Source organism: Scomber japonicus, chromosome 12, assembly GCF_027409825.1.
Source record: "Scomber japonicus isolate fScoJap1 chromosome 12, fScoJap1.pri, whole genome shotgun sequence".
NCBI lineage: Eukaryota > Metazoa > Chordata > Actinopteri > Scombriformes > Scombridae > Scomber > Scomber japonicus.
This window is the reverse complement of record NC_070589.1, coordinates 24,298,779-24,312,957: the sequence shown is the minus strand read 5'-3', so window position 1 is coordinate 24,312,957 and position 14,179 is coordinate 24,298,779. Positions and strand designations below refer to the sequence as shown.

Sequence of the window (14,179 nt, the reverse complement as noted above, 5' to 3'; positions counted from 1 at the left end):
GTTGCACAGATATTTACAGTTATATATAAGACAAACTGATATAATACCTCTTTTGTATTCTCACAGCAATACATCAAACCTCCCAAACACATTATAGTTACCTCTAAAAGTGCAACTGCAGCTAATTGTCACAAGGTTTCATAAAGATACAGCAAGATTAAAGTTGAATTGTATTAAACTGTATCTGCAGTGTTACTAAGGTAATCAGATTACTCTCCTACAAGTGACCTAACTGACTGAAATCATTTGGACAATTTGGGCAAAATAAGAAAGACAGCTCAGAAAGTACAGTCAATATCAACTAATAATACAAATCAACACTGCCAGTATGTCTTCATCTCTGTGTCGAATACACAGTGTAGTTAAGAGCATATGTTGAAACTTGTATATCATCTCATCAACAGTAGAGATATCAGAGCAGTTTGGGTCAAAACATCATCGGGTGGGAATCCCTCCTGATGACGTGTTTCTCCTGGAGGGGAATCTCGGACCTCCACCTGTGTTCACATCCTGTCAATGTGTCTAAAATAGGCAAAGCAGGTTTATTTATGTAGTGCATTTCATACACGGGGGCAACTCAATGTGCTTCACATTAAAACAAAATATCAGGGGATGATTAAAAATAAAACAAAATAATGTTAATTTGTCTGAGGTAGCCTACTAGTTTTGATGTTTCAGGATCTGGACAATAGGTATTTTCATAAATTCAATATTTCGGCACTGCACAGTAATTTGACTGTCTTGTCAGAGTATGTTTTATTTCGACAGGTAAGATCAGTGCATCCAGGAAGGTTTTTATTTCGTTTATCTCAGCTGTTTCTTTCAGCTGTAGTGAGTCAGTGGGGATCTGTTGGGTTTTAGGAAGGTTTTAGGTTTTGTTTTGTGTGTTCATGATTTGGCGCCACCTACAGCCTTTAAATAGACATTAATTAATTAGACAACGTGCTCTACATAAAAACAAACATTTAACAATAAGAATTGGAAACAAACACATACAAACATACAATTTGAAAAATAAAAATAAAACCCAATAATAGTAAAAACATGGAAACATTAAAACATACAATTAACCCCCCCCCCTCCAATAATAATAAAAAATAAGAACAAAATACAGAAAAATAGAAAGAGAGAAAAATAAAGTAAAACCTAGACTAAAATAGAGCATTAAATATCAGTTTGCAGCATAAAATAATGATTTGCTTTAAAATCATTAAAAGGACATAGGCTACAGTGCAAATGAAAGATTAAAAGATGGAAGATAGATAAAAGTGCTTTGAAATAGCTCAATCATAAGAGCACAGGAGAAGAGAAATGTTTTTAACCTGGATTTTAAAATGTTGACAGTTTTTGGCTGATTTGAGTTCTGCTGGTAGTTTGTTCCAGTTGTGTAAAAGCTGCTTCACCATGTTTAGTCTGAACTCTGGGCTCCACTATCTGACCTGAGTCAGTAGATCTCAGAGCTCTACTGGGTTTATATTCTACTAACATGTCATTTATGTATTCTGGACCTAAACCATTCAGTGATTTGTAGACCAGTAACTTTAAAATCTATTCTATAGCTAACTGGGAGCCAGCGTGAGTACTGTAGAGCTGGAGTAATGTGCTCTGATCTCTTTGTTCTAGTTAAAACTCGAGCTGCAGCGTCCTGAAGATTAAAACAAGATTAAGAAATTAAGACAAGACACACTACACAAATTGTGAACCTATCCTAATTGTGAACACACACAAATAAAGTACACCAAATTAACGGCCAGATTAACAAACATCTGCTCCAATTTGAACTAAAAATAACCTAAATGTGACACAACTGATAAACTAATGGATACTGCAGATTTGACCCCAAAAAAATCCAGTTATCGCGAGAAGACAAGAACTCAAATAACCGCGAGATCGATGTCGAAGTCATGACCCGCCGTTGGATTGGTTAGATTTAGACAAGAAGGAATATGATTGGTTAGGGCTGGTCTAACGAATATCACGGTAAGCCAATCAGACGCGGAGTTGGGCGCTGGGAGACAGGAGGAATATGATTGGTTAGGGTTGCTCTAACGAATATCACGGTGAGCCAATCAGAGGCGGAGTAGGGCGGGTCCCAACGTCGCCATCCTCCCCGTGTGTGGAGCCGCCATCTTGTCGCGCCGAGCAGCAGAAGAGAGCAGAGATGGCAGACTACAGCAGCGTGGCTCCGCCGTCCTCTAACGCCGGTGGCGGAATGAACGACGCTTTCAAAGATGCTCTTCAGCGAGCACGACAGGTAAGACGACCTTTAGAAAAAAATCTATAAAATAATTAACCCAAAGTGTGTTAGTTATGTCCTAAAATCGGGTTAGTAAACAGTTTGTGCTAAGCTATGCTACGCTAAGGGTAGCTCTCGTTAGGCCACATTAAAAACTATCAAAACACGGGTGAAAACAAGAAATCGTAACCGAGCAAACCGTGAAATGATAAATAAATCATACACAGTTGTTGTTGAATATTATTATCGTGTAGTTGAATCGTAGTAAGCACGATGCGAAAGTGGAAGTTGAAGCTTTTCCTTTGTTGGTGACTTCCGGAGAGAGACGTGACATTAGGCCGCAGCTGCAGCGTGTTGCCCCCCCAAAAAAGGCAGCTCACACATGAACTATGGTAGATATAACCTTTTAAAATGTTGGATTTTTTTCTATTGTTGTGTGTTTCAGATCGCAGCGAAGATTGGTGGTGATGGCGTTGCAGCACCTCAAACTAATGAGTTTGGCTACGGAGGCCAGAAAAGGCCCCTGGAGGACGCTGGTGGGTATTTTCCCATGCCTAACCTGAATACCGGTCAGTGGCTCAAATCGATTCAATGCAAGTCTTGTTAGTAGTGGTGTAATGGTACTAAATAAAAATCCACGGTTCTGTATGTACCTCGGTTTTTGTAGAGCAGGAAATCACACTAGATCTGCTTTTTATAGTCTAAATGTGTATATAAAGTAGGCAAAACTAGCTTTTATATTATTTTATAGTCTAAAAATGTATATAAAGTAGGTGAAACTAGCTTTTATACTACTTTAGTCTAAATGTGTATATAAAGTAGGCAAAACTAGCTTTTATATTAATTTATATTCTAAATGCGTATATATAAGTTGTGTAAACTAGCTCCACCCCCTGCAGCTACAACAGTTGCATGCTACACAGATGCCTCACTATTAATAATGTAATGATGTCATATTTAATAATATATCAGTTGTTGTATTGGATTGCATTAGATTGCACATGAGTGGTATGGGCCCGCCTGATGGCAGCAACTCTGTAGGGAAACCAGGCTACTTTGATTAAGCCGACTAGCGCACATCCATCACATCCATGAGCACGCTACAGCGAAGCCGTCTGTTCCTGGTAGTCTAAATTCAGTTCTGGGGATTCTCTCGAGAGGGTCTACCCACCACAGAGCTCCCCCGAGAACTACATGCCTACAAGGCCTTTATTTCTGTCTTGATTCGCACTGCCAATAGGAATGCCGAAGTGAAATAAGCCTGCCAGCCACGGCTATAGTAGCTCCACTTCTGTATGAGATACAACAACAGCAACGAGATGGAGGGGGTTTTAATCAGGGCTGTGTTTGTTGTGTGTCGTGGGGAGTTGTAAAGGAGACATGCACATTTAGACCACAAAGTTGTTTTTATACGTTTTTTTTAAAAATGGTAACTGCTGGTGTAGTATTGGCTCATTTGTTCGACCAGTCAACATACTTTTAGTTTAGGGTTACTGTCTACTCTGAAATAAAAGCTACGACTGTTCCTGGTTCCTGTAGTGCAGACACAATAAAAAGTAGCCAGTTCAACCAGTTTGAAAGGGCCTATTGTTCTGCACATCAATAAGTGCAGTTTAAACTACATTTGTAGTATTTGTTGGTTGTGGAGCGAAGTGAACCGAGGAAACTCACTTACTGAACCGAGCACATGCGTTTGAACCGTTGAATACACGTACCGTTACACCTCTACTTGTTAGTAATGCTTGCCTGTATGTTTTAGCAGCTACTAAATTGTTTTTGACTAAGTAGGGCAAGTTCACAGTCTTTCATGTCTGCCCTAAAACAACTATCAGGTGCCCAAATACATATTGACACAGGTGTTTCTTTCCATACTCATTCCTCCTGTTATGTTGCAATGGCTTTGCAAGTTTATCTGAAGCTAATGTGAAGCTCCAGCTGTTCAAATGAGTCCAACCAAGTAGATATCTTTCAGTGTTGCAGACTTTTTAGTGCCAAAGTCTCTTTTTGTTACTAGTCTTCCACCACGGCTCAACAGGGAAACACAAAGAGGGAATTGGATACTGAAAAGACTGTAAATGTGGTAGATATCCACTTGATATGACTAACTCAGGCTGCTGAGGCCTCAAATAAGCTTCAGATATATTTGAAGAGGATCTTTTAATAGCCAGTACAAACAGGAGGAATGATTTAAAGTGAAGAAAACCTCTTTCACTGTTCATTTGAACATCTGGCTGTTTTAATACAGACATGAAAAATTGGGACCCCATCCTTTTAACAAAGCTAAACTAATTGAATTCATGTGTTTTTATAAAGGTGCATTTTCACCAGTATGCCTTAACATTCAGTACATTATTACTAACACAACCAGCCATTCATTTTCATGTTTAGTCTGTGGAACATGTAGGTTATGGCATGCATTATGTTCACTGTCTTCATATTTGTCTCAAATCAGCGCCTGATAATGAAAATAATTATAATTGGGTAATGCACATAATTGTGGTGTGTAATGAAATGAAATCTCACATTCAGTTGCCAGTCTAGTAGGTACACCAAGCTATTATCAGATTTTACATTTTTAATTAAAAATAAAAGATGGTTATCAATTGTTTTTCATTTGTTGAGTGGTGGTTAGAATGTTAATCTACTCTCCTTATTATAAACATGGTGGACAAAACATTTTAATATTGTGAATTGCATTACAGTATCTCAAGCTTGCAGCCTCCAAAATGGCCATTAAGTCAGAAATCCTTCCAGAAGTTTGATTTATTTCAGCACTGTTGTACTAGACACATTAATTCCAGCTTGGTGAACTGAATAAACTGGCAATTAAGTGTTTATTCCAGCTGTGCATGCCCACCTAAATATGTTTAACACCGGTTTCCCTCTGCCAAAAAAAAAAGTTCACGTTGCCATTTTCAGATTTCTGAGCTGAAAATCGAAAGCAGCCACTTTAGTAATGTGATAGTAGGTATAGATACTTAAACTGCTTATGTCGTGTTGTCACAGATCAACCAGAGACGAAGAAAGTGGCCACGAGTGATGGTAAGGGACCTGATGATATAGTTGTAGGTAAATGCTTGGGACTCTGAATGTGATTTACCTCAAATTACTGGGTTTGGAAATTTGGTGCAGGTTTTGTTGTATTCTTTTTCTTCTAACATGCCGTCATTCTTTTCTCTCCAGCCTTTTCAGCAATGGGAGGAATGGGTGGTCCCCCAAGGTGAGATGTTTAATTCAATTTATTAATTTATTTAAATTAAATATCCTCAGGTTTTTTTCCAAATATGAGGCCGAATGCTAACAGCGACTTTATTTTGTCCTCAGGTCGGCATCTGAAGAATTCAAAGTTCCTGATGGCATGGTTGGATTCAGTAAGTTTTCATTCAGTCAGTGTTAGCGCATGCACCAGTTCAATGTTTTTGGTGTTTTATATTTGAGGGTAACAAATGTTTTCTCTCTTTTCTAGTTATTGGTAGAGGAGGTGAACAAATATCACGTCTGCAGCAGGAGTCTGGGTGTAAAATACAGATCGCTCCTGGTAGGTTTACATGTGCTGCTGATGTTGTGGATGTCAGTAATGCTACCTCATGTTGGCTGTTATTAATCTCTTCTTTCTTTATCGTGTTGTAGACAGCGGAGGAATGCCCGATAGGTCGGTGACATTAACAGGATCGCCAGAATCCATCCTGTAAGTAATAAAATCTTTTCATCTTCTTCCACAAAACAATCAGACATTTAACTGGCAAGAAGAAGCAAAGGAAAATCACACTGACTTGCATGTTGTATACCAGGGATTTGAAAGTCACTTCCTCCTCTGTTTTAATCAGGACTGCAAAGAGGCTACTAACAGAGATAGTTGAGAAGGGACGACCAGCCCCGGCGTTCCACCACAACGACGGCCCAGGCATGACTGTTCAGGAGATTATGGTCCCTGCCTCCAAAGCCGGTCTTGTCATCGGGAAGGGAGGCGAAACAATCAAAAGCCTTCAGGAAAGAGCCGGAGTGAAAATGGTCATGATCCAAGACGGACCACAAAACACAGGCGCAGACAAACCACTCCGCATTTCAGGAGAGCCATTTAAAGTTCAGGTGGGTCTTTGTCATTGGACGTGTTGATTTAAAATGATCTTTTACGTTCTACCCGATTTGTCTCCATGGATCCAGCAGAGTAGCAGCTTTTTAATGAGATCTGTCTTCTTGTCTCCAGCAAGCCAAAGAGATGGTGATGGAGCTGATCAGAGACCAGGGCTTCAGGGAGCAGAGGGGCGAGTATGGTTCCAGGGTCGGAGGAGGTGGAGGCGGTGGAGGAGGCGGAGGAGGAGATAGCTTAGACGTAAGTATATGACACGTTTTGTTTATCAGTTAGGAGCCAAAGGTTTAACGCAGTGACTTAAATTTATTTTGATCTTTTTTTTCTTAGGTTCCCGTCCCCCGTTTTGCAGTAGGAATTGTTATCGGCAGAAACGGAGAGATGATCAAGAAAATACAGAACGACACAGGTGTCAGGATCCAGTTTAAACCAGGTGAGATGTCAAAACTAATTAGTGAAATAATCTGAGAAATGAGCATGGCCGAAAATTTAATCTAATATAGACACTGTTTAAAAAGTGTGTATGGTCTATGATGAAAACTCATGCACCACGCTGAGAAGCTGATGTATAACCCCAACCCTAAAAATCTGAGACCTGAACACATAAAACACTTTGGAGTAATGATAACTTGAATCAATAAAAATTGTTTAGAAACTGAAGCTCAAATCATATCTGACCAGTATCTAATCAGCTTCCTTTTCTCCCTCTAGATGACGGCAGCACACCCGACAGGATAGCACAGATCATGGGTCCTCCCGACCAGGCTCAGCACGCGGCAGAAATCATATCCGACCTGCTGAGGAGCGTCCAGGCTGGAGGACCTCCAGGACACGGCGGCGGCAGAGGTCGCGGTCGTGGGCAGGGCAACTGGAACATGGGGCCCCCTGGTGGCCTGCAGGAGTTCACCTTCACCGTTCCAACCATGAAGACTGGCCTCATCATCGGAAAAGGTGATAAAACAGTTTGTGATAACTTATGTTAAAAATGTGAATCAGTTCTAGTTTAAATGCTTTGATATATCAGGATCTTTTAAAATGTTCCCTTGGTCTTCTGTAGAAGCATTGAGACCCCTCCTCTCTGCTCTTCACACACCAGTCAAACGTGGCGTCTGTGTGTTAACGTTTGTGTCTGAACTCTCCAGGTGGCGAAACAATTAAGGGCATCAGCCAGCAGTCCGGGGCCAGGATTGAGCTGCAGAGGAATCCTCCCCCCAACGCTGACCCCAACATCAAAATGTTCACAGTGAGGGGCTCCCCGCAGCAGATCGACTACGCCCGGCAGCTGGTGGAGGAGAAAATCGGGGTGAGCCGCCGTGACTGACGATGAACACACACGGAGACCTTTGATTCCCGTGACTTTGTTTTAACATTATTGTGTTTGTTTATCCAGGGTCCAGTTACTCCAATGGGTGGCCCACATGGTCCCCCTGGTCCACACGGAGGTCCAGGCCCACATGGGCCTCCAGGACCACCAGGACCTCCCGGGGCCCCCATGGGTCCATACAACCCCGGACCATACAACCAGGGACCTCCAGGACCTCAGTAAGTACAGCAGCAGCAGTTGTTACTCAGTCATGGTCATCAAATATCTCATCTTTAAAACTGTTTCTTAGTAGGAATATTTTTAAGACTCTGAAGGTTGATTTTAATTTTCTTTTTCTTTCATCAGTGGTCCTCCCGCGCCTTACCAGCCTCAAGGATGGGGCAATGGCTACCCACACTGGCAGCAGGGACAGCCTGATCCAAGTGAGTACCCGCTAATAGTCGACAAAGCATTACAGAATTAAACATCATTTCAAAGCTACCTCAGTGAGAAGTCAAACGTTCAGGTCCATAACGGGGATTATACAACGGAGCTGTTGCATCATGTTTATCAGTCTTTTTTATCTGAGTTGCATTTTTTCTAACCAGACTTTGTTTGTTGTGTCCAGATAAAGCAGTAGCCGACGCCAACGCAGCGGCTTGGGCGGCCTACTACGCTCAGTACAGCCAGCAGCCGCAGGCTCCCATGACCCCGACCAGCGGAGCTCCAGGCACAACTCAAACCAACGGCCAAGGTAACAGCCCGTTTCCATAGCAACGTGTCAGCTCCTCGTGTAGAAGAAGCAAAGAATCTGTTGCAGGCGTAGAGTAGAGCAGAGTAGCCCACTAGCTTTACGTTAGCATCCTGTGCTCATGGCTTCTACTGGCTTTTGGTTTACAGGAGAGAAGTTGGTTTGGCTGTCTTTGCTTTTGCAGAGCATCTTTTTTTTTTTCCTTTCTTTTCCTTTTCTATTTATTTTAATTTTTTTTCCACTTTTTCATATAACCGCAGGGCCAGGATAGTTTCTCCTTCCGCCATTCTTAGGCTGACAGCCCGACCCAGACAGGTGGAGGACAGACTGCTGAGAATGATTTACTAATTACAAGTACCGTTCTTTTTAACAGGTGACCCACAGGCTGCAGGTCAGAGTGGACAGGCAGATTACTCCAAGGCCTGGGAGGAATATTACAAGAAAATGGGTATATGAACGTAGTTTCAGTGTACACATATTAACACAAGACAGTCTAAACAGCCACTGGGCATCGAATCGGCTTCTTGTTCCAGGTCTGGGTATTTTTGAGTATTGCTGGCCTGCTGTGGAGAGTTTTTATGTGTGCCTCCACTTGGTTTGACATTTGACGCCTGTGCTGTTTAGACTGCAACACTTTGCTTATTCACAGGAGTGAGCTGTCGACACAGAAAACCACCTTTTTATGAGCTTAGAGTAGCTTATTTTCCAGACTATCTTAGGGCTTCATCCACACTGATGGCAGAGCTTTTGCCCTGTGCCATGAATGTCGTACTGCTACTTGAATGTGTTTTTAGAGCTAAAATGATTGGGAAATGTTCGGTTTTTGTATCGTGAATACAAAACAAAAGAAACGTAGGTTGAAGATTGTGAAGTATAAATGTGATTTCCATGTGAAACCGGGATGCATTGACACACGATTCCTTTTTCTTTGCAGGTCAACAGAGTCAGCAACCTCAGGACTACACGAAAGCCTGGGAGGAGTATTATAAGAAACAAGGTGGGTGCAGAGGTCACGTGAAATTCAGAGAACATTTTAATGTGATTGTACGGTTAAGGTCGGTTAAGGTTTTTAAGGGTGGCTGTGCCCCCCTCGCAGCCCTCTGCAGTAGAGCAGTTGCTCTCACAGCCGCCCGATAGAAAAGAAGAAGGTTTCTGACCCGCTGCTCAGAGTGATCAGTAGCGGGTTCGTTCCCCTTCTCACAAATGTTTGTAACTCCTGTTTATCTGAATTTGTTAGATGTTAGATGCACCATTTAATGATTTTTTCAGTCATGTGGTTGAGTTGAGTTGAGGTCAAACAGGAGAATCTGCCTCCTTGTTCTGGTTCAGCCTGTTTTTAGTTAAATCAGTCGTGACAGGAGCTGCCGCTCAGATCTCAGAGGAGTTCAGCCCTCGAGCATGTTGCAGTTGTGGCCGCACCCTAAACTGGTGATGAGTCTGAAGATTATTTTTTATTTTTATCAGCATTTAAAAATGAAATTCCTGGTTTGTGTAATTAAGTGAGGCGTGGCCAGAAGTTTAAACATCCTCTCAACCGTTAAAGGACGGGTACACAAACATTCAGATGCCCAAATAAACGTTGACATGTTCTCTCTCGTTTGTGGTATTTCATCTTTTAACTCAACACCAACGCCTGTTCCTTTTATTATATTTAATCCAGTGTCTTTTTATTTCTTAATGTTATATGGTTGTAGTTCTTATTTATTTTGTATGTGAAAAGTGTCTTAGAAATCAAACTTGACTTATTTCCTTTCCTGTCGTTTTACCCTGCAGGTCAAGCGGCCCCTCAGGCCACAGCAGCAGCAGCAGCGGCCGCCTCCCAGCCTGGAGGTCAGCCGGACTACAGCGCTGCCTGGGCCGAGTACTACCGGCAGCAGGCTGCTTACTACGGCACAGCCAACCCTCAGACGATGGGCGCAGCACCCCAAGCCTCTCAGGTACGCCCCCACTAAGAATCTGTCCTCCATATCCACTTGAATACTCAGTTTGTTTTTTTTACGTGCCTTAACCCAGCTTCCTCCTGCAGGATTACAGGGTTCCAGCGGCTGCAGCAGCTTCACAAACTTAACCAAAAGTGTTTCCTCCCTACACAGGATTTTAGCTTTTAATTTTGGGAAGAGTCCACTGTTTCTGCTGTTAACATGCAATGTATCTTCTATGTATTTTCTTCTGCACAGGGCCAGTAATGTGAAGTGGACATAAAGTAAATGCTACATTGTCGAAACAAAATCCTTTGTTAAATGTTTGGATGCAGACGCCTTGATGAAGATCTTAAATTTCCTTGGTTTGAAAGTGTTTCACATAGATGGCAGATTTCCCGGCGAACACGTCCTCTTTTTTTTTTTCTTTTTTTTTCTTCTTGTTTTTTTGTTTTTGTTTCATTTTTCTTGTAAATTGCTTTGTTTTTAGTGAGGTAATTATACATATGGTCATTCCAGCCCTGTATCTACATTAAATGTGGTTAGAAGTCATGTTTATTAAACTGTAGACATTACCATGTAAATCATCTCAGTTTTAAAAAAAATGCTATTGCCTGTTGTGTTTTTGCAATAAAACAAACTGAAACCTCCTGTGTTGGTAAGTTGGGGTGGTTTTAAACCAAAAGGGTTGAGATGAATTTATGTATGTTTATTTTTTTGTTATTGTTTGTTTTTTACCGTGGAAACTCTTGGAGGGAGGTGGGAGGGGAAGAAAAGAGGGGAGGAGGGAGGGAGGGGGAAGTTTTTTGAAATGCAGGCCATGTGTGGGTTTAATTGTGCAAAAAATGGTTGACTCAAAAGTTGTGCTGTCCTGTCTCTCTCCAACTGTCTATAAGGCTCTTAGATGATACATTACATGCGTGCAATGATCCTCAGTGGTTCAGACCATCAAACGTCCTCTTGTTGATAGACTTTTATTTTTTACACACTTCCTGTTTCCTGACATTGCTCCTCTGACTCTAGCAGTAGACAGATGTTTGTCATGAGAAAGTCTGTTCATGCATTTACTGCGTTGCTGTGGCGATCTTTCTTTACACATATATATATATCTATATCTATCTCTATATATAAAAACAACTCAATATTTTTTGCCTGGTTTTGCTGACATTGTTGAGGTAGTATGCACTGTTATTTTTGCCTTGATATAGACACTTCCTCCACAGGCAAGTTTAGAAAAGCGGTAAGCAAGTATTTTCCTTAACATGTTCCTCAGAAAACGTGGTTGCAAGAAATGTTGCATATTTTTAGTGTTATACTTATTATTATCTATATATCCTATATTTTTTGTGCTGTTCTTTTTCCAGGACAGTCAGGTAAATTGCCACTGTATCAAAAATGCATTGAATCGATTGTCTTGCCCATTTCAAATTGTGAACTAACTCAAATGTATAAATTTGCTTTTTTTTAAAAAAAGAATGTTTTTTTAATATAAAAACATTGCAAAAGAAATCACATAATTATTTTTTTTTTGCTGTGCCCATTCTGTTAGTGTTTATCCAGTATAAGAACATAGATTTGTAGGGTCGGGGGTGGCTAAGCAGTCTTCATCCAAGAGTTGAGCCCTCCTATCCTGTAAGTACAAATACTGTGATTGACTTCTGAGAGATATACACGCCTTTTTTATTCTCATTGATGCTTTATAAATTGCAAGAGATGTAGTATTTTTGTCAAATATTGCCATTCCCCCCCCCACCTCCCTCCCACGCCCGTGTCTTGGGTAAGTATAAAATGTTCTGAGGAAGAGGCATAGTACTTTTTAGACTTGTACCACATGTTTCTGAGACGTATTTCCCCTTATGTGACTCAACTTGACTGCATAACAGACTGAAACTCATCCTGATACAGTTTGCTTTTTGTAGATTGTCATAGACTTTGTGTAGGTAGCATTTCAGTGCCAGTCGGATTTTAACTTCTCGAAAGCAGCGAAGGGGTTTTTAAAATTAAAACAAATGTCAGCACTCTCTTGTTACACTGTCGGTAGGAACTGTTTTTATTCTTTAAAGGATGTCCATGTGGTTATTTTTAATCATTGGTTCTGAATATCTTTGACTCTGCAAAGTGCCATTGTCTAGTCGAGACTGTCATGTTTTATTTCTTTAATGCTATTCATTGCAAGATGAATTTGATAAAAATGCTCAAGAAAAAAAAAAAATTCTCACTGCATAACTCCAGTGTAGCATGCTTAGGTTTCTGCTGTTATCTCTCTAATGTCCCATATTGAGCATGATGTGGAATGATAGTAGTGGAAGTGCTTCTGACTAGCTCAGCATTGATTTATGACATTTATTTGAATGAGCACTGTTGTTGTTGCTGTTGCTGTTGTTTAAAGGCTGTTAATGTTAAGGTCACAAAGAAAACATATATATTCTTTGACTTGCATTGTTCACTGATGGCAAACAGTGCAATATATATACATATATATCTGATCTTTGCAGTGTCATCCCAGACCTTGCACCTTAGGTTCTGCTGCAATAACACAGGTAAGCGAAACCTAAGGAAACAAAGTGTTTTTGTCCAGTGACATGACCAACATATATTATCCATACATGCAAAAAAAAAAGAAAAGAAAGAAAATGCTTACCTGTGTCGTTAACATGCCTCCAATGCATTTATGCTTTAGTCAGTAAGAAAATGTCCAGGATATATTTGAGCCCTTTTTTCAGATCTGCTTTCATGAATGAACTGCATGATTTATGAGCTGTATGAACTTGTTACATGAAGTTTGACTTTTATCGAACTTGAGTAAAAAGTTGTTGTGTAGGCTCACTGGGGGGAAATGTTGTCGTATGTGCTTAATATTTGATACTAGTTTGTTTTTTTAAATATCTTTGCACCCCGGTAAGTCTTGACAGTGATTGTGTATCGATGCTCTTAGAGATCTTTGCCCTCTTTTTTTATATTTGACACTGGTATACCAAACTGCATGCCATGCAAACTTGTTGCCAGAAGTTAGCAATGTGCTCATCTAATTAGGTCAGAAATAAGAGTGAAATACATGATTTTTATTATTTTTTGTATTGTTCATCTCTGTCGTGGTGTGAATCTGCCCTTAAGTGCAGTACAAATCTGCTATTGAAACGCTGCTGCCTTCACTTCTCGCTCACAGTGTTGGAGGATGCTGCAAGCTTAGGTCGTAGAATCAGGCCCTGTCGTAGTTTGTCCCCAAAAGGAGGAATCCTTTGAGTCAATCCCACTGCTGAACGTAGACTGTTCAAGAGCTCCAGTGATAAGGTAAAAAAAAAACAAAAAAACAACCAGAAGATTTTAAAAAAGCATTGCAATGAAATTCAAATTCTGTGTTGGTCAGATTCATGTTTTTCCAGCTCGGATTGACTGTCTTCTTTTTTTAACCATGCCATAGTGTATTTAGAGTTGTCTGGTTGATTTTCATGACTCGCTTTGAATGCCTTCAATATCTCTTTAATAGGAATGTGCTTTAGAAAGTTGGATGAGAACAGGAGCTGATGTTGCTTTCAATGACATGCACTGTTTTTAAAATTGGGGGTTATCAGTTTTCTAAAAAAGTAAAAAATCACCTTTTTTTAGTAGTTAAATTGTCATACTGTAATGTTGAGGATGTTCACTCTGTATGTGAGATGCTCTTCTTCTGAGCGAAGTGTTTCAGTACAGAGTTCGTGGGGGTGTAGAAGACAAAAGGAGTGAGAAATAAGGAGCATGCCTTAGAGGTAACACAAAAAAAAGGTTTCACGTGTTGTGTATATTATCAAATCTATTGGTTTGTTTCTTGAATTTAACTGTTCTGACTTCTGAAATGTTGCCATGTTCATTAATAAAGTTGTAACAAATAAACTGGACTAAT

At 40.5% G+C, this 14,179-nt stretch overlaps 1 protein-coding gene across 7 annotated transcripts; it reads left to right on the top strand.

The window, feature by feature from the left end:
* Positions 1–2,142: 2,142 nt before the first annotated feature.
* On the top strand, positions 2,143–14,169 carry fubp1 (far upstream element (FUSE) binding protein 1). Of its 7 annotated transcripts, none has more exons than XM_053330178.1 (19): positions 2,143–2,254; positions 2,682–2,772; positions 5,243–5,278; positions 5,420–5,456; positions 5,561–5,607; positions 5,703–5,774; positions 5,867–5,924; positions 6,064–6,325; positions 6,444–6,569; positions 6,657–6,759; positions 7,038–7,277; positions 7,469–7,629; positions 7,717–7,868; positions 7,996–8,072; positions 8,258–8,383; positions 8,754–8,828; positions 9,315–9,377; positions 10,154–10,317; positions 10,407–14,169. In XM_053330178.1, exons 1-19 carry the CDS (start codon positions 2,162–2,164, stop codon positions 10,446–10,448), a joined length of 2,025 nt encoding a protein of 674 aa, XP_053186153.1. In that variant the 5' UTR covers positions 2,143–2,161; the 3' UTR covers positions 10,449–14,169. The 7 variants fall into 7 exon arrangements, with proteins under 7 accessions (XP_053186153.1, XP_053186152.1, XP_053186150.1 ...); XM_053330177.1 differs by having other exon boundaries at positions 5,703–5,786; XM_053330175.1 differs by having other exon boundaries at positions 2,682–2,805.
* Positions 14,170–14,179: the final 10 nt, after the last annotated feature.